The sequence below is a fragment of the Indicator indicator genome, chromosome 9 (assembly GCF_027791375.1).
Source record: "Indicator indicator isolate 239-I01 chromosome 9, UM_Iind_1.1, whole genome shotgun sequence".
NCBI lineage: Eukaryota > Metazoa > Chordata > Aves > Piciformes > Indicatoridae > Indicator > Indicator indicator.
Window position 1 is genome coordinate 21,116,881 of NC_072018.1, and position 21,075 is coordinate 21,137,955.

The 21,075-nt window shown below is 39.6% G+C and overlaps 1 protein-coding gene across 1 annotated transcript in view; it reads left to right on the forward strand.

Moving 5' to 3' along the window:
* Positions 1-21,075, forward strand: part of ITSN2 (intersectin 2) — a 67,169-nt gene that overhangs the window by 39,803 nt on the left and 6,291 nt on the right. The window contains exons 21-28 of the mRNA XM_054383795.1: positions 125-330; positions 1,145-1,209; positions 2,107-2,273; positions 2,604-2,649; positions 2,839-2,960; positions 4,636-4,732; positions 6,567-6,758; positions 20,257-20,378. Of these exons, the coding sequence (XP_054239770.1) occupies positions 125-330; positions 1,145-1,209; positions 2,107-2,273; positions 2,604-2,649; positions 2,839-2,960; positions 4,636-4,732; positions 6,567-6,758; positions 20,257-20,378 (1,017 nt within the window). The remainder of the gene's footprint in view (positions 1-124; positions 331-1,144; positions 1,210-2,106; positions 2,274-2,603; positions 2,650-2,838; positions 2,961-4,635; positions 4,733-6,566; positions 6,759-20,256; positions 20,379-21,075) is intronic.

Here is a 21,075-nt window from a genome sequence, read left to right on the forward strand (position 1 = left end):
CAACCATCTCTTAGGAGTGAAGTTGCTTGATTGTCAATAAAAGATACATCAACATTTGTTTATAACACTTGCACCAGTCTGGGGTAGTGTGGCCAATCAACATCCTCCACTTCTGTCCTAACAGGGACAGCCTGTCGAGAACTTAAAAGCACAAGCACTTTGCTCTTGGACTGCAAAAAAAGATAACCACTTGAATTTTTCAAAAAATGATATCATTACTGTCCTGGAGCAGCAGGAAAACTGGTGGTTCGGAGAGGTACATGGACGAAGGGGTTGGTTTCCAAAATCATATGTCAAGCTCTTACCTGGGAGTGAAATCAAGAAAGAGGAGTAAGTGTGACATTTATTTTTCTTTCATTCAACAGTTTACAAAAAGAGGTGATTTAGAGTACAAAATTCCTGCAGTTCTTTGAAGTGCAGAATATAAATAATATTTATGATTTATACCATGCCATTTTAGGCTTTTATTATCTAATTCTGACAAGCCAAGTAATGTTGGGCCCACTACTGTGTAAATAGAGACTTCCAAGGCTGAGTGCTGTGAAAAATCAGTGGTGTTTGACTATTCATCTGGTGCCAGGCTTTGTTTTGGCTCATTACTGAGTTGGCTTTCTTGCAGTGTAGTTGTGTTCTGCCTCAGGGTGCCAGATTCAAAGTGACCTACAAATAAGCATAAGCTCCTAAGGCACATCTTGCAGAAATAACATCTTTTTCTTTACCCAGAGAGATCATTATTTCTATTCTAATGCTGCAAGATAGCTATTCAGGTAATGATTCAAAGCTTGGTTACTGCTGGGATGGCTGCACCACTGCATGTAAATTTTCAGGTGTTATGTAAGTTCTCTAGAATGAGATTATTTAGACGGAAGCTTTAATTTGTACTTCTTTTGGATAGCATAATTTGTGAACATATCTTCTCATCTTTTATCACATTACTTCTGTTTTAAGTGGTGTGCTCTTGAATGCCATTCACATCTTAAATAATATCTGTCGCTGTTTGATAGTCAGGAAAGTCTTTGCAATTAGTTCACAGGCAATGCCAATTTTGAGATAACCAAATACTGAGCTTCATCTCATCTTAATAAAGAGATTTGTTCTTGATCAGCCTTTTAGTTACTCAGCCTTTTTTTTTTTCTTTCTACAGACCAGAAGCCATTTATGCAGCTATAAACAAAAAACCTAATACACAGTCTTATGCAGCAGGAGAGGGTAAGACAGTGTGAAATGTGCTACTTAATGCTGCAGTCTGTTTCTTTTTCATGACGTGAATAAGCTTAAGTGTGTGAAGAATTCTGAAGCAGGCCTTGTAATTTTTGTCCAAAAGATACAGTGCAAATATTGAACTACTGTTTAGAGAGTTCTAAAACAGGAACTTAAATAAAGCTTTTAACTAATTTGGGTTGAGCTCAGGCCTGGGTTTTGCTTTTCTTTTCACTACTTTTGTTCAAGCATTAATTTATTTTTGAAAACTTAACTATGTCTCATAAGCTGAGTTCTCTTCCTGCTGTTCTCTACTGTATTGTGCCATACTGTAGACACATGGAAGGGATTTTAAGTCTCCTGAGTGTGGATCATTCCTTTTTAATCAGTAGGGAGTAAAGAAAACAAATACTACTGGAGAAAAAATTGTGGGAAGCATTTTCAAAGCACTTCCTTCTAGTGCAGCTCCATGCTTCCCCAATTGTATTCTAATTCCACCTGTTTTTTGTTTTTGCTGTGTTAGTAAGATAAAAATGGTTTTAATCAGGCTTAGGTGTGGAATTTCGGTCCTTCGTGTGAAATACAGAGTTAAAGTGGAATACTTGATGCGAGAGATGAGTTTTCAAGCTACAGTCTACAGGCCTCTGCTAATCTGTAGGCTGATGATAGGATAGTAGCTCTCCCTGTGCCAAATTAATCCGTCTGTACAAAGTTGTGTGCCTGTAATTCAGAGTTGTAATCATGAGGTGAGATGTGATTACAGTCAAGCAAGTAAACTTGTGAAGGCACGACCCATGTTATGAACACACTGATGAACGCTGGTATCAAAGATCCCTGTACTTGAATCTGAGGTACTTTTATCCTCCTATCTGAAACTGTTGTCTCCTTTGTCTGCCGTTTGCACAGAGTATGTTGCCCTCTATTCGTATTCAAGCTCTGAGCCTGGTGACTTGACTTTCATAGAAGGTGAAGAAATCTTGGTGACCCAGAAGGAAGGAGAATGGTGGACTGGGAGCATTGATGGCAGAACTGGAATCTTCCCCTCCAATTATGTCAGACCAAAGGATCAAGAAGTGAGTTCGTATACTGAGAATTAAGGCATGATGCTTTCTCTCAAATTTATTATATTACTAGTATTGATATCTAGCTTTTAGACAGCGATTTTAAGCAGAGGTTGAAGTGCTTTGCAGAAAAGCCAAAGTAGCTTGAGTGCTACATCAGTGTTCTAGCCACAGTATCACACTGTCTCTCTCTGTACAGGATGGTATTTTGTTAAATATGGGCTCAAAATTAAGATCTTCATGTGTTTTTATGTCCATGTGCTTAAAGTTGGTGTAAGCTCTTTTTTTTTTTTTTTTTTTAATGTTATTGCACATTAAAAGATGATTGTTGTGTCTTTGTAGGCTTCTATTAATGCTGGCAAAACTGGAACAATAAATAAGAAACCAGGTAAGTGTGTGACAACTTTTTAACATTCAGGACTGTTTCTTAAGTGACTATGAGCATTTAATTTCATAATAAAGTTTTAATGGTGGCTAATGTGCTTAGCTGCACATTAGGATGCATACAAGGATGTTTCTGTGGATCTAGCTCTTACTGTAATGAAAAAAATAACAAATTCAACAAATTTCTTTTCAGAAATTGCTCAGGTTACTACTGCCTATGCTGCATCAGGAACTGAACAACTTAGTCTTGCTCCAGGACAGCTAATACTGATTCTGAAGAAAAATGCTAGTGGATGGTGGCAAGGAGAGTTGCAGGTAGTTACTGAAAGAGAAATAATTTTGACTTCATGAATTGGAAGAAGGTGATACTGGGTTCAGTCTAAGAAAACCAGCCTAACTATGGTGTTCTGGAAGCTGGCTAGAAAGTTATTTTCACATAGTTATAAACCATATTTGGGGGAAAAACTAACTAAACTGCAGTTTGTTTGTTTAGGTGGTTTTGGTTGTTTTTTTTCATCACAGAAAATAGTAAACAACGTACATGGGGGAGAGAAGAGGTACATTGGCAGCTAATGTATTGGTGAGGATTTAATTGGTAAAGCATTGAGTTGTAAAATTACTCAAAGAGTAGAAATTTTTGGAAATTGTAGTTGGAAGCTAATTTATTTTAAAGGTTGCTGTTAATACTTTTCTCCGTTCCCCACCTAATGATGAATTTCTAGTCCCAGGGGTTGAGGGCACTGTTACATGACATGCTTCTCAAATTGTAGTTGATACTTTGACTTTTGGAACCCCATTGCCATAATAGCCTTCATCTTGGAAACCAATGCAAAAAGTTAAATCATTATTCACAGGTTGCATTGGGTCTTTGTTACCCTTTGCTTTAACTGAATTTTAGCTGAATTTGCATTGTTAGCCTGAATTTAAACATGTTAGTCCCAATACTTGATGCTATTTCCAATACTGGCATTGAACAGCAGAATAGAAAGTTCTTAGTTGTAAGTTCTTAATATCACTTACAACGCCTTTCCCAATGTATTCTATGGCTGCTCATACACTGTTTTCAGTGAGTGCTTCTGTTAACACCTTTCTTCCCTCTCCAGCAGTTAAAACTAATCTAACTATTCAGCATCTGTTTTTAATTACAGCCAGCTTTACAAATGCAGGAAAGGTCACAGTGAGCAAGTTGAGAAACTGCGGCACTGAGTTTCTGTGAATTACCAGCAGTGGAAAATATGCTCATGCAAAAAGTAGAGAAAACATTGAAGAGTTTGTGTTTTATGAAAAGTAGGACTAGTTTTGCTTCAAGAATAATTTTTAAAAAGGGGAAAGGAGAGACACTAAGATATGTAATTGTCAGTTCTTCTAGTTTGAATTGCTTTTGATGTTATAATAGAGCTCGCTCTGCAGTTACTGCATTCTAAAATATATGCTCACTCTTACATCCTGAATTTTTTGTGCACTCTGAAGTATATTTGTTTCTTCAGTGTTTGCAGAGATAATCTTTTCCTGTGGGACTAAAAATGCAAAGATGTAAAATTGAGGTAATTCTTTTCAAACTGTCATGCTGTACTGGGTAGGAAGTGATTATCAAATACTTAGGTCACTATTTTCAAATGTAGCTTATGGTGATTGTTAGCTGTGTTCTGGGTATCTCATTACAGACTCATGATATGATGCATAAGTGGAATATTTGTAGAACATTCAGTGCTACAATTAAATTGTGCACTGAAATAATTAGCTGCCCTGGAAAACCTTGGTATATAATACATTTGCCAGAACATACTAGGGTGCAGCTTTATTTGAACTGGGTTTTTTTTATGCTTTAGGGCATTTCCTTTTGAGATCTGTTTAATGTTTAGTTGGTGTTTGGAAGCCTGACTTTTTGTCTTTTGTTGGCAAAATTAGGTGACATATTTGTTGGCATTTTTTCCAATCTGTAGACTATTTGGTTTCTTAATTGTGTAATAACTACTTTAAACATTTACAGGCAAGAGGGAAAAAGAGACAGAAAGGATGGTTCCCTGCCAGCCATGTGAAATTACTGGGTCCAAGCAGCGAAAAAACCACATCTGCTGCTCCCTCAGGTGAAGAAAAATGACTTCATGTTTCATTTAGAGTATTTTATGTAACTGACTCAGTTGTTCAGATATTCTTCTGAATTACATAACTAGCATAATAATTACCTGATTGTGGTGTCCCTGTGGGAGGTAAAATCCTTGCCAGAATCTGGGTCTTCTGACAGACTGTCCAAGAAAGGTAAAATTTCACAACTTCTTAATCAAAACAGTTCTTCATAGGGGTCCCTGCCTAGCACAACAGAAAGTCTCAGTCATGCAAAAATGTTTAAATCTACAAATCTGTGAACATCAGCAGTCCATCTTCTATGGCAGGAACTTTTCAGTTTTGCGGAACGCACCAGGCAGCCACACAATTCATGATCATTTGGAACCCCTTTGTTTCCAAATGCTACCAAAAAAACACAGGGAAAACTTTATTAAGTCTTTAGAATTTCATGCACTACACCTTAAAAGGAGGAAGACTAAGCAGCAAATTTCCACTAGATTTTTCCATTAAAATGGCCAGATACAAATTAGATTATTTCAAAGAAAATGAAATTTTTTTAGTTCTTTATGCTTAAATTGTGCTGGTTTCCATACTTAGGATTTGTTTATAAAAGAGCTTCTGGGATATTACTGAACAAAACATAGCACCTCACAGTTAGTTAAGGCACATTTGCCCTTTTTATTCTCACAAGTATCAGTTACAAAATGATCAAACTCACTTTCTTTTCCAAGAAGAAAACTCTCTTTTCATTAGAAGAGATAGAGGGATACTTCATTATCTTTTAAAATGTTTAGAAGGTCAGTAGATGGTATACTAACTAAATTCACTAGGTAAGAGCAGTGATACATAACCGTAGGCCAATTGTATGAGATTCAGTAAGGCCAAATGCTGTGTCCTGTGCTTAGGTCACAACAACCCCATGCAACATTACAGGCTTGGGGAAAAGTGTTTGAAAGGTGCCCAACAGAGAAAGATCTGAGGGTGCTGATCAACAAGGAGCTGAATATGAGCCAGCAGTGTGCACAAGTGGCCAAGAAGGCCAGCAGCATCCTGGCCTGTATCAGGAATAGAGTAACCAGCAGGAGCAGGGGAGTGATTGTCCCCCTGGATTCAGCAGTGGTGAGGCCATGCCTGGAGTATTCTGTTCAGTCTTGGTGTCCTCACAACAAGACAGACACTGAGGTGCTGGAGCAGATCCTGAGAAGGGCAACTGGTAAAGGGTCTGGAGAACAGGTCTTCTGAGGAGCAGCTTGGGGGCACTGGAGGTATTTAGTCTGGAGAAAAGGAGGCTGAGGGGAGACTTTGCTTCCTACAGTTTACCTGAAAAGAGGTATAGTACGTGGGTGTTGGTCTTTTCTCCCTAGTAACAAGTGATAGGACAAGAGGAAATGGCCTCAAGTTGCAGCAGTGAAGGTTTAGGTTGGATATGTAAAGAAACTTCTTGACTGAAAGGGTTCTCAAACACTGGTATAGGATCCCCAGGGAGGTGGTTGAATCCCCATTCATTGAGGTGTTTAAAAGACAAAGAGATGTGGTACTAAGGGACATGGTTTAGCACCAGACTTTGTAGAGTTACATAATGGTTTGACTTGATGATCTTAATGGCCTTTTCCAACTGAAATGATTCTGTGATTCTATGCTTCTATAAAATGTAAATAAAGATTACTGCCTGCCCCAGTTAAAAACAAACAAAAACAACAGGAAAGTTCCACCTCAAGATAAAATCATGTGACATTTTTCTTATGTTGGAGTGTATGTGAAGTTACTGTCTTTTTCCTGTGGTTACATAAAACAGTCAAACCCAGTCTCATACTTGTGTGACAGTGTTCTGCTCTGTTTGCCTTTTCTTCGTAGTGTGTCAGGTGATAGCCATGTACGATTACATGGCAAACAATGAAGATGAGCTCAGTTTTGCCAAAGGACAGCTTATTAATGTACTGAACAAGGATGATGCTGACTGGTGGCAAGGAGAAATCAGTGGTGTGACAGGTCTCTTTCCCTCAAACTACGTGAAGATGACCACAGATTCTGATCCAAGTCAACAGTGTAAGCAACTTTTTTTTTTCTTTTTTAATTAATTTTGTTAATTTCCAACATGCATTGATATTCTTCTGCTTTGTGTTAGAATTTGGTGTTCCAGAAATCAGCTGAATTTATTGGTACATTAAATACCCTTTCTTTAACTACTTTACTATAGTGCTATGTACTTTAAATACTTTTCTATTTAACCTACAAACAATGAGCATGTTATCAGCCAGCCAGTGTGTAATAGTTGGAGTGCTAGGGTGAGCTAAAATACTAGGTTTGGTAGGTGTTCCCCTTCCACTGAAGATGATAATGTTTGGCAGCTGGTGCTGCCTGGGACTCATCACAGGCATACTGTGCTTGGTTATAGAACTTTGTCAGGTTTTATAAAATAAGTGTCTGCTGTAATCCTCTTTAACATAAGCTTAAATCATTTACCAGTTAAGCAAAAATAACCATAGAAAATATAGGAAAAAGTTTCTAGACTTAGCAAGTGAACCTTGTCCTGTGGTAAATAGACATGTCCTGGTTCCTAGCCGTCCAGGTCTCATCCAGTTCTGAGAAACAAGATACACATCAAAACACATATTATGCTGAAAATTAGCAGCAGCACATGGAGAACTGAATGCTGGAATATATGCCTATCTGACATTGAAAGTTTTCTCCCTTTTTTTTGCACATATGCATAGCAAAGGTGCACTGAGTTATTTGATCAGCATAGTTGTGTTCTTACAGAAGGTTTCACAAACCCAGTAATGAAGGTACAGCTTGGATTGGAAAGCTTTTTATGGCACCTGGGCAAAATGCACCATTCTCCAAGCTTTCTTTTTAGCCAAATTATATCTGTGCTCACATTTTTGTTAACACATTGGTGTTACCACGTTGAATTTTATTATTTTTTTTTAATGTCTCTGGCCTGCATGGCTGTGATGTTGGAAACTTCAGAATTTAGAGTGAACTTAACATTCTTTTGATTAGACATAGCTGCATTATTAAAATTACCCTTGGAAAGGTTTTTTTGTTTTGTTTTCTTTACAAACTCAGTTTTGAAAAAATGCTGTAGACTAAATCCAGATGGGCTATGAAAGTAAGAACCTGGCTAATTATTAAAACTGTCTGAATTTTCAAAAATGGTAGAGATAAATGATATTACACCAAATGTGTTGCCATTTAGAGTCATGTGGCTGAATCTGGTAAGAGCAAGGTGATCACACTTACTGCTAATTTTCAACAAAAGCAGCTCTAAGGCCAAGCTGTAGTTGGAGATTTTCAGTATGATGAAGTTTTTCGTCATGGCTTGTTGGTAGAGAGGTAGGCTTTTTCTCAGATTTTGATGGAGTAAGAATACCTCCATCTACATCAAACTGTGGCTGCATGAACAGAATTCTCCTTTGAAAGTAAGTTGACAAAGGTCAGTCAGGTGAGCAGATGTGCACCAGGTCATCCATAGTTGGTTGTTTAACTTTTATCTAAGAAGCAGTCTGATTGCTCTGAAGCAGATCTGCTGGCACTTGCTTAATAAAATCTACCCTTTGGTGAATGAAGAGGAGGTTGAATTTTTGTTTAAAAAATTCTCTGAGTATTTCAGATAAGCTAACTTGTACATTAATTTTGTGCTGGGATTTGCTGCTCTTGTGATATTAAAACATCCACATTTGGAAACCTCAGGGAAAATCCTACTTGAAGTCCAGAGCCTGCACAAAACCAGCATGGCCTCTTTGCTCAAGCGCAGCACTGTGCAGGTACCATTACATGGACTGCAGCTGGGCTGCTGTCATAAGGTGTGAAGTCTCGGTCAGGAAGTTGTGTCAGCAGTAAGGTAGTGCTGTACCATCCTTCTGTATCCAGAGAAAGATTTAAATATGTACTGATTGAATTTTCAAACTTCCTTGGATTTCCTTAAAATCTTTTTTTGCCCTTATTTAGATACAGTAATCTTGAGAAATCACTAAGGAATTGTCCCATTATAGAGATGTTGATGTGGCCCTCTAGGAACCAGCTTAGAGATACGACAGAAGAAGATGAAGAAATTTGTTTTTATTTTAAAGAGTTTTTAATGTAAGTGTTATAATGTTCCTGTTGAAGAATAGCAGTTTCTTCCCTTTTCTAGATGGTCAAATGTAATGGTATTTGAAAGGGAGTAAGTAGATTTGGTTTACTCAAATAGGTTTATGGTTTAGGAAAATTCTGCTTTTCCCTCAAATTTCAACTTTTATAATGTGGACCACCTTTGTATCTAGAGTCATCTCTGGGACTTATTAGTTACTGGTAAACTTCCCCAGCGAGATGTTTCTTTACCCAGGCTGCTGAAATAACTTTCTGAACTGAATAAGCTGTGCTGCAATAGGGTCTCTGCAAGGGGAAAAAAAAAAAAAGTAAATCAATGAAAGGTACTTGCCCAACAGGTCTTTGAAATACTATTGGGTCCTGGTGATTGCAGAACACATTACTGGAGAGTTGTGCTCTTAGTGGCATTGGTGAGGCTTAGACTTACTTACGTTTTAATGACATTTTAGTAGCTGATATTCTAATGTTTGCACAAAAATAATCATAAAGAATAAATAAGATGCCCAGGAGTTTTGAAAATATAAATAGCTATAAAGTAAAGGAATATACATTAGCTCATATTCTTCTGTTCTTTATTGAGTCCTTGCTCAACTATTCAGGGTCAGATCTTTTGTGTATTGCCATCTGTCTAGGTCATACCTGCCAAGTTTCCTTCCCATTCTTCCCAAGGGGTATGTAAGGCAGGGTAGCCATGGTGCACTTAGCACATTACAGTTCTTCCCACTGGCCTGCTCTGGAGATAATGTTGTTACCTCGGTTAGTCTTCATCTATCTTAAACAGCTGCTCTCAGGTGTTCTCTGCAGGATAGCTTTTTTTCTGTTTGTCGAGCCATGGGAGCCTTGTCCTTATATTTTCTTTAGTCGCACTTTTCTGCCCTTAGGTACCTCAGATGGAAGCAAGATTGATGCAGATATCTCTGCATACTTGGTTGCTGGCCTGATAAGCACCTCCTTCCCCCATTTAAACCTGCCTGCTCTGCCTTCTGCCAGTGCAATGGCAAAAGTTGGTTAGACTGGGAGATCTTCTCTCCATAGACTGTTCTTGACACCTGTGTGATGACTGTGAATTTCCTTAGGTACAGACTTAGAAGTTTATTGTAGTACCGCTAGATCTACCTATTTTTTTTTAACTCCTTAAACCTCACTTGTAGATGTGACACATTAGAGACATGAGACAAGGATCTGTATTTTCAAAATGCCCATGCCCAGAAGATCATAATTCCTGTCCACTACTGTCTATTAAGTAAAGCTGACAGATTTGCAAGGGTGTTTGTGGTGAAAACACAACTTCTGAACTGATGTGCTCATGGCAAGTGATTTCTGAATCTATATAGGGACAACACATTTTGAAGTTCTCTAGTAACAGCCAAGTAAATTCTCTTTGTGGTTATAGGGTAAAAGTTTGTGCTATCAGTGGCTTGGTGTTGCATGTTGCAGGTCCACATAAATTTTTTGATCCATGAATATTAATAATATACTCCAAGATTTTGCATAACAGCCTCAGAATTTTCCCCCTTTTACCAAGGATCAAATACTAAATCAATTAGTTCATAGTGACATAGTCATTTTGTATCTCTGAAACTATTTGGTGAATTTCACTCAGGTGTGACAAAGCTTCTGTGATGTAATCCTGGTGTCTGGAGTAGTCTGAATTACCCTCAAGATGCGTGCAGCTGCAGCCCAGGTCATACATTTGCCTTTAACCTAACTTTGCAGTGCCTCTTCTAGACTGTGTAGACCTTGTTTTCTGATTGGTATGCTGAGTGAGTGGTACATCCTACTTCATAGACATATTACTAGAGGAAAGGTTTTAATCTCTTCCAGGCTTTGGACAGAGTGGAACAGGTTAATTTTTCTGTGTCGGTATGAATAAATTTTAGTGAGGCTTTTCTTGACAAGTTTAGTTTTATTCAATTTTCTGATGTCTCATTACAAGTTCTTAGGAGAAATCCTGGCTTGGTTGAAATCTCAGGGAATTTTGCCATTGTCTTCAAAAAAAACCCTAGGGATTGACTTTGTGGTGGTGTTGAGTACGTAACAGAAGTCTTCCTTGGGAAGAAACTTTCTTCTTCAAGCGAATCAGCTGTAAGTGTTTTTAGAGTCAATGATGGCTGCTCACAAGAATTTTAAACTGTGTGTGTTTATAAATATGAAACTGCAAGAGTGGAAGCTCATGGTGTCTGTTTTCAGAAAGTTGAATGTTCATCATTCCTTTCTGACCTTTTTGGTGTTACTCTGTCTTTGTCCATAGAACTCATATGTTTCACTCTTCAAATTTATGTTCATTTTATCCTTCTTTTTTTGTTTGTTTTTGTTTTTTTTTAGGACCCAATGTTGTCTTCCAGTGTGAAAGCACCTCAGAGACCCACTATCCGAGTTTGACTCTAGCGTGGAGGCAGGGTGGCCAGCCCTGCTGACATATCTCTGACACAATCCTTTTGCTTCGTTTGAATGTTAGATCCAGTCAAGAAATTAGGTTTTTGTGGGTTTTCTTATAATCTGCAGTTACAGTTGAATTGTAAAAGCAGAACGGATAGTGGGTCTTTGTGTGGCTTTCACTGCTGTTCATTCTTGTTTCCTTCTGTATTTTTCTTTGGTATTGATAACTGTAGATCATTAGCATGCATATCAAATTATTGTTTGCATGGTGGGATTGCAGACACACAAAGACCCACTATTTGCACAGTTTATCAGAGCTGTTTTGAATGGGCAGTTGTGTTCTTTTGCTGTTGTAATGTACATACTTTGCAGAATTAAAATGTTCAGTAATTACTGTTCAAATGGACTTGATTTAATCTGTTACATATTGGGCCTTTAAAACAACAGCCTACAAGGCTCATCTAGAAAACAGACCTTGCCTGTCTCTGCTGCTGATAGTCACTGTGATTACAAACATGGTACAAGATCTAAGATACAGATCTGGTGCAGTCCATCCAGCCTTTTTAATACCCTTTTCAACTGGAGGAAAAAATGTTAAGCGTAGAGTAGAGGATATTATCTTTTTTTTTTTTTCTTCACAGTAGTATTACAGCAGGAATTCAGGTTGTTTCAGCTCAATATGTCCCATCCCTGAACTTCCTTTCTCCCTTGCTTTCAGTTTTAGCAAATGGCAAATGTGCAGTAAGTACTTATACAACCTCTGTGCTACTAGACCCTTTCCCTGTCCCTTCATTAAATAGTTAATGGTACTACATAGTGGTTTTATCTGGTTATGGTCTGCAGTGACTTAAAGTACTATCTGAAAGCTGCTGTTAAATAAATTAGCAGCCTAATACATAGGTAACCTCAATAAAGAGATGTTGCCAGAAAAGAAACACTAACAGACACCTGGAGCCGAAGGCAGAGCATTTGGGTTTAGAAATGGAATTCTGTTTCTCAGCTCAAAACTGGTCCTTAAAGGTACAGTTATGGCATGCCAGCAGTATGGTGCAGTAAAGGTGCCCATGTTTTATTAGTTCAGGGGGAGGAAGGGACCAGGACTTCAGGACTATAACCCTGATACCTCTTTAAATAGAATGATTCATTTAATAACAGACTCCTTGTCTGATTGAATGCCCCTGTAACAACAGGAGAGATCTAGTAGACACAGTATTTAATTTAGTTGGTATCCTGAACTTGGTTATGAAACAGCAAAGGTCAGTTATGCAATCAGAAATGTTTACAAAATGCTGCTTTTTTACTATATACAGATAGATAGACATAGATATATCTATATATACATATGAATGTTGTGAAGGTACTATCAGGAAAAGGTTAGTCCAATTGCAAAGATTTGAAAGCCTTTCTCCAAAATTTCTGTTATGTATTTAATATACTTGATGAAATGTTGTGTGTGTGCTCTTTAGCTCAGAGATGTATCATCTGTGCAATACGGATTACAGCAATGTGCTTACATAAAACCACCAATGGATTTTTATCCTGGATGTGTTTTGCTAAACCCGTATTTTGTTACAGAATGAAATCAGGTTATTGTGGGCAAATACTGTGCTAGACAATTCCTCAAGTATTCTAGCTGACTTGATTTCCTCACAAAACTAGTTTTAAGTTATTTCTACTAAAATATGCTAACCACCCTGAATTGCCTTTTCTGGATTTCTAGCTCTGAAAGCCTGTTTAATACAGGCCGAAACGTGTTGTGCGACACCAGTGGCATGGAGCAGTCACTTACTGTAGCCAAAGAAATAGGTGAAACTTATAAATCATCCCATTTCTAAAAAGACACTGTTAAGATGTAGGATTTGAGCCAAACTGATTGCCCAATGTTCAGTGACAGTTTTCCTTGGATGACAAATTGCTATTTATTGTCTTTGAAAAACCAAACCCGACTTCACGTCCTGGCTGGGATGTTCTAGGAATTAGTTCCAAACCCAGCTGGCATTCTACCCATTTTTTAAAACTGAAACAATTGGAGATTAGGGTAGTTTAGGTAAAGTTCCATACAAGTAGCCCTGTTGTTGGCTGTTATAAACATTGGTAGTTACAGAAATGGCTGCCTCTCAGTTTGAACTGATGAGCATTGAAATGAAGTATTTGGGGCTTTCCTGGTTAACCTTTTCATGTTTCAGTATTACCTGAGTATGCTCTAAATTCTCTGCTGTAACAAAGATATTGGTAGTAATACACCTCAGTACTGCTGATTGAAAGAGATACAGTCCCTGTCTTCAGGATTTGTCTGTGCTGCAGAAGTCTAATGCAGCTCAAGCACAATCACCTGAGAGCTCTGCTGTGCTTTGCACACTGATGTAGAAACAAAGGAACACATACATCAGACCATTGCTAGGAAAGACTATGCTGCAGGTGGATTTAAAGCAAGGTTGTCTGAAAAAAATGTTCTATATTAATGCAGAGCTGTAGCTAATGGAAGCCGGGTTTGTATCAGACTTTTTTCTTTCAAAAAATGTTTTGTTTTGTCCTAGTTCTGTCTGTGTGCTAGAGAAACAGTCTCTTACTGATAAAAGCCCAGAGAGCTGAGTTCAGCTGTCATCCCATACAGACAAGTATAACTAGTGTTGAAGCATTCATCCCTTACTTGGGTGAGAAAGATTAACTTTGGAAGCAAGGACAAGGTGGAAAATAGAGTTTTGTTGAGCTGGTAGTCCTCAGTCAAAAGCTGAGGGTCTAAATGCTGCTCAGTCACACAAGCTTAACAATTAAAACTGAAGCTGACCAGGAAAGCAAAATACATGTTGCCTGCAGTGTAAAACTTGGCTCTGACCGTTTCCTGTGGGCCAAAATGTAAACAGTGCTGTAAATGCACAAGAACCAGTACTGAAAAGCTTCCTAATTTTGTAACTGGCCTAGCAACCTACAAAAACATGGTTCTACAAAAGCTGAACGTACCAGGGCGGAGTTCCTGATCCAGCAGTTGGATCTGTGCAGGAACGTCTTGTGCCACCACCAAGACCTGCTTGTAGGGCTGGGTGTGTGGAATTAGTGAGTGATGGTGAAGGGCTGTTAGATCACACCAAGCCCCTTTGCCATGTCAGTGTTAGGAGTGTTACAGTTAGGAGTGCAGAAAGCATAAAGCTCCGTTAGAAAAGTCACACACCTGTAACTGAAACTTCTCCTACCAGGCGCTGGATATTTATGCCATCTTGATGTGATCTTTTTGAGTCATGTTGAAAACACCTGTACATAAGTCTGCTCATAGGAATGCTGGCAAACCTTGGCCTGTAGTCATGTGGAGAGCTGCTGCAGGTCATGCTACCTTCATGTAATGAACTAATAAAACTGCTACGTAATGGTGTGTGCTGACTTAAAATCTCTTTTGTTGTTCTTTTCAAGCTAGAGTGTTAATGTTTGGGGGTGATTGTTAAGACTTGCAAATGCAGGCTCTGCTTAGCATGAGGCAATTGTTCATCTTTGTTTTTGAACAAAGTTGTAAGAACTATGCAAATGTATTTTATTAAAAGGACACATAAAAGGATCTAGTTTGTCTGTCATGTTTGGTTTTTTTTTGTCTGTGTGAGGTGGATGTTTTCCCATCTGAACAGCTTGGTTACTGTTATTATTTTACTATGATATTATTCTTATCAGCATTGTTACCTGGCTTAGTGATGGGGGCAACTTGATTTTGCATTTCATCTCTTGAAAATTGAATCGATGATTTCTTCCATGGAAGCAGAGAGTATACTGCATTTACTAACTAGGAGAGAATGGATAAAAGATTGTATTATTTTTCCCTAGGGCCTGATGGAAATCAGCTTTTGCACAATGGCAAATACCTAGTTTGTTCCTTTCAGTGGTTTTTAGTAGGCACAGAGGCTACAGACAGCCACAGGCAGTGACAGGAGTACTTTGCAAGTGAGTTAGCCTTATGTGTATCAGCAGGGATTATAAAGTGGGTATGGGTGATGTCCCATGATAACCTTAGTCTGTTCTCTAGCTGTACTAGAGAGACTATTTTAATGCCAGCCCATGTTACTCAAGGTGAGACATAGTCTTTCTATGATAGCCTGGGAAAATAGAGCCAGACATTCCTACTCTTGCCTGATTTTTCCAGCCATATCAATTGCCTTGAGCTAAAGAAGCAAAAAACCACAAAAAACCTGCACAACAAAACAAAAAACAAACAAAACCCCAAACCCACACAAACAAAACAAAACCCACAACAACAAACAAACAACCCACAAACAAACACACACCTGCTGCACCCCTCCTACCCCCCAACAGTTTATAATAGGCCACCTCCACCCCTAAATAGTCTTCATTGGTGACCCAAAGCAGTGATGCCTCTGGTATAGGCAAGTGCTTGAGCTTGTGTTTAAGGCTTAAGATGTCTTTACAGAGCTGCTATTTTAATGTATTTTAAAATGTATTTTTAATGTATTTTTTCACTGTTTGCTCAGTGGGGAAGTTTGTTGGGATAGATGACAAACACTTGGTGTCCAAATAGATCTGGACATCTTTGAAAGCCTTTAATCCATCTGGTTTTTACCTCAATTCACTGGAACTGGCTTTTAAGTGTAGAGTTTTTAATTGCTCCTCCTTTTTATACCCCCCCTCCCCCCCCCCCCCCCCAAAAAAAAAAAAAAGTCTTGATCATATTTCTTTCACTGGAGGATTTCTTTCTCTCCAGAAAGGGTCATTCTTCCCCTTGAACATACTCAAATCAAAACTATATCAGTAATTGGGAAGGTTTTCTCAAGTCCCTGCTCCTGTAGAGTAGAATATCTTGTAACTGTGAAACTCAGCAGGTTTTCATGCAAGGTTAGTTCTGTTAGTAGGAAGAAAAGTAGGAAGACAGTATTTCTTGTTCAGGTATATATGGAGAGGGAGGGATAATTTTAAACACAAATTCAGAGTCTGGGCTTTCCTATTAATAAACTCTCCTGCTTGATTTACCCTGGCCCTGTCAGACAGCTGCCTCCTTGTCTTTGAGAACAGGATCTGTCACAAAAGGAATCACAGTTCTAGCAGGCATTGCTTTCTTGCTATGCCCTAAGTTTCAAAGATACCAGATTCCCACTGCTTGGCTCCGGTAGCTGTTGTTCCTGGGAGGCAGCTAGGCAGATCCTGCCCCAGATTGTCTGAACAGCCTGCCAGTATCCTGGAAGAGGCGGATTGGCCCTCCAAAGGTCATGTATATCTCTTATTTAATCAGTAGAGGGAGGTCAGCCCCCAGCATAGGCAGCTGAGATTCCCACCTGCAGGCACTCCCAAATATCTCACTGCCTTTCATTAGCTATATGGGGAGCTTGGGATGAAGCTTCACAAGACAGAGCCAAACCAACAGCTTTCTGCTGCTGAAACACAGTTTTACAGCTTCTATGCACATGCCTGGCTGCTAAACTAGCAGAAAACTACTGTTTTCTTTTTTTCCCTTGGGATTTATTTGCTGCCAGGGTGTGAGCTGGCAGTCAGATAAGTGCCAGAGTTGATGCTAGGAAAGAAAGGAACAGAAATGTGGGAGAATAATGGTTAGAGACAGAGGTCCACCCTTTTTGTACCAGTGAGTCCACAGGTTGCTGTGGCAACTTTGGAAAAACATTGGCAGATGCACTGCTAGGTAGATTGTTTTATTCTGTTTCATTTGCCTTTCTTCTCTTCAGATCCATATGCCTGAATTCACCTGCTAAAATCAGATGGGGGGATTGTGTGCTATGTTTTAGGCCAGTATCATCAGACCTATTAAATTTTGGGGTATTTTCACAAGTATTTGTTTAAATAAAAAGGGGCACTCATCCATTCACCCCAAAAAGCTGACAGTCCAGTTACAAGGTTATTGCAGGATCCAATGAGTTTAACTGCATTTTTGTATTTGATAATGAGCCAAGTTTTGCTTTAGGTGCATCAAAAAGACATTTTCCTTCCAGTGTTTGCTTCAAGTAAACAGCATGAGACAGACACAAATCCAAGTGTGTGGTATTTTCTAACAGCTGTGACACAAGACAAGCAAACAGCAACAGGAACTTTAAACTACCCCTGCTCTTGGTGCCAGAGTGCACCTGCAAGTAGAAAAGAGAACCTCATGGTCAAAGCTTAAACTTCCAAATCTGAATAAACAAAGTGTGGTTAGTGAGCAAGCCCTTAATTGTCCTAAAGTTTCATTTCTTAGGAACAAGTGGGCTTAAACTCAGCCCTGTACAGTCTAAATAATGATGCCTAAATAATGATGTCTAAATAATGAATTCAGAAGTAGCACACTTCGGCCACAATCGGTCTTGATGGAGAGATACCACACTTCACAGAAATCACTTTGATCTGCAACTACTCCTCTTTCTCATCTGCCAGAAGCAGCATCCTGCATAATCAAAGGAGCTGCAATCCCAGATATGGTGATGTTCTCCAGGGCTTAGTATTGGGGCTGGTTCTCTTTAAAGCCTTCATTAATGATCTAGATGAGGGAATTGTGTGCACCCTCTGTAAGTGTGCAGATGACACTAAATTGTGACAGAGTGTTGATCTGTTTGAGGGTAGGAAAGACCTACAAAGGGATGTGGACAGGCTGGATGGATCAATGGTCCAAGGCCAATTATATAAGATTCAACACGGCCAAGTGCTGCGTCCTGTGCTTGGGTCACCACAGCCCCATGCAATGCTCCAGGCTTGGGAAGGTGTGGCTGGGAAGCTGTCCAGTAGAGAAAGACCCAAGGGGTGTTGAGCAACAGCTGGCTGAATATGAGCCAGCAGTGTGCTCAGGTGGCCAAGAAGGCCAGCAGCATCCTGGCCTGTATCAGGAATAGGGTGATCAGCAGGACCAGGGAAGTGATTTTCCCCCTGTACTCAGCACTGGTGAGGCCACACCTTGAGTACTGTGTTCAGTTTTGGGGCCCTCACTACAAGAAGGGCATTGAGATGCTGGAGAAGGTCCAGAAAATGGAAGAAAAGCCAGTGAAGGGTCTGGGGAACAGATCTCCTGAGGAGCAGCTGAGGGAACTCAGGCTGTTTAGTCTGGAGAAAAGGAGGCTGAGGGTAGGTTTTCTCTTATCTCTCTACGATACCCTGAAAAGAGGTTGGAGCTAGGTGGGTGTTGGTTTGTTTTCCCTAGTAACAACTGACAAGATGAGAGAAATGGCCTCTAGTTACAGCAGGGGAGGTTTAGATTGGATATGAAAAGAAACTTCTTCACTGAAAGGGTTATCATAGAATCACAGAATGGTAAGGGTCAGAAGGGACTTCCAGAGATCATTGAGTCCAACCACCCTGCCAAAACTGGATCACCTAGGGCAGGTCACACAGGAATGCATCCAAACTGGTCTTGAAAATCTCTAGAGAAAGAGACTCCACAACCTTTGTGGGCATCCTGTTCCAGTGTTATGTCCCCCTTACAATAAAGATTTTTTTCTTTTATTATGCAACACTGGAATAGACTCTGCAGGCAGTTAGTTGAATCCCCATCCCTGGAGGTGTTTAGCAGAGATTAAGTGCTAAGGAACATGGTTAACACCAGAAAATGGTAGGACTTGATGATCTTAAAGGTCTTTTCCAACCAAACCAATTCTGTGATTCTATGATCTCTTCATAAAAAGTGGTCTTTTTTTTTTTCAGATCTCATCAGAAAGTTCAATATCTGTGATTCTTCTTAGTGGTACAAAACAGAACTAAAATGTCCCAGTTTTACATCTAGCTGCTGCCTTTACTGTTTTACTTCTCTGTTGTTCAGGGGGTTTCTCTGTTAAAAAACTGTGAATGGAATCATAAAACTTAATCTGATGAGTGTTTCTCTTTTGCTCCTTCAGACCAGCTTGATGCCTGTCCATCAGGAAGCACACAAACCTATGAAATTCCTGTTAGACCACTGTCACATCAAGTTTCTTGGGGTTCCCCCCTCAATTTCTTACTAACTCACTTTCATTTCATTACTTAGAGCAGCCTTCCCATGAACAGACTCGTACACTGGCAGTGAATAGAATGAAGTCACATTTAAGTGCCCTGGATGCATTAGGGTAGCAGGGGAGAGGCAGCCCTTTGTGCTGTAGGTCATGCCTTTCATGACACCTGTAGACATCAAAAAGTACCAGTCCTCTAGAAGTGCTGGATCTAAACGAGTCCCTGCATTGTCCTTTCTGTTTTCCTGCGAAATCCACAGTTCCTGTTGTGTCAAAATCTGACACCATCTCATCCAGAGATAAATAGATGTATATCCTCAAACATGCTGTCATTTGTTCTGTTCTTTATTCCTCTCCCCCTCCTACTTTGCAGTGCTTTGCTAGCATGATGGCTAACAGAGGGTTCAGAGTTTGATATTCTGTGCTCTCCCCTTCACCATTTTGTTAGTAGCAGTTTTTGATTCGATGTTGTTGTGGTGCTCGTTAACACATGTACAGTAAGAGGAGAAGCAGTGTGAAGCTGTAGGGTCTGCATGTTATTACGGGACACTTGGACTTTGTGTCACTGAATGTCTGCATGGTCCTGTGCATGATTTTGGTTATTTGATGCATAAAAATACTTCAGCGTTTCAGGCTCACTGTGCTTCTAAATGAGAAAAGAAGTTGTACAGCTGTGAAGTTACACAGCTGTAACATTATGTTTTGTGACTTTATGAATTTGTGCTGGCAGTTTGTATCATAAATTATTGCGGCAGAGTACTTTAGAAATGGGGTGGACATAAAGGTACAGTGCCCTAAATCAGAACATTCTAGATGACTTCATCTGAAAAAAGACATTATACAAGGTAAGAGAAAAAAAAATCACAGTTTTGAAACAGTGTGGCAGAAAAGGAGATTAAAATTGTGAGACAAATGGACTGGCAGGAAATTAGGAATTCTTGTTCTGCATCAGAGTACAAGAAGAGGGAGTGTTCAAAGAAATAAAAAGATGACAGATTAAAAAATGACATGAAGGGGGAGGTGGTTGAGCACTACATCACTCAATTTTGAAATGCTGTGTAATGGGTTTACCACAGTGTGTGCAGTCTGAAGCTTAGGCTGGTGCATGCTGATGCAGTTTTGGTGATTCACTGGATCTGATGGACTGGATGGGATCTAAACTGCTGGCTTACCTCTTGTAGGGTGTGCTGATCTCCAAAGCCTTGACACTATGCAGCCAATGGAAAGGAAAAGGCAGGGCTACATTCACGAACTCATTCAGACAGAAGAAAGGTACATGGATGATCTTCAGCTTGTCATAGAGGTGAGATGTCATGGATGTGAAAATGCCTTTGGGAAAAGAACAGCTCTGTCCAACTGAACAGTCTCAATAAAGGGATTCTATTGTGAAGTGCAACAGGAAGAAGGTGCGTGAGCACCTCCTCTTCTAGCAGATGTTATGTGGTTGTCCACCAGGCCAAAACACCTCATTACCAAAGACCTCGTCTTACAAGGACCTTCCTGTTTTCCAAATCCTGTTCTTCAGTGTTTGAGCCCAGTCTAAAAATGATGGTCTGGGATGTCTAGCAGAGCTGCACAGACTCATGACAGAGCTGTATGAATATCATAAAAGTTTATTGTCTGCCTTGGCCTCCAGTTTTATTTTTGGAATGAAGAGCACTTCTCTAGGCAGGGCAGGAATTGACCAGCATTAGGTCATTTTAGGTGCCTGACTTGACCTCTCTATGTAAACAACTGTGTGGTGAAGTATAAAGACATTAAACAGCCTGAGCTCCACAGGTGTGCTGTGTGGTACAGAGGCAGTGGGTCAAAAGCCCCTGAGAGAGGCTGTAGTTCTGCAGTTAGGCTGACTGCATGTGCTCGGGGTATGGCAGTGATGCACAAGTGTAATTTCTGTAGCAACTGACTCCTGTATGATAGGAATGCTTCTGCTGAGCACCAGCCTGCAGGTCCAGTGCTTATCTCTGCTTTGCAAGTGGTGATGGCAACATCAGAAGGAG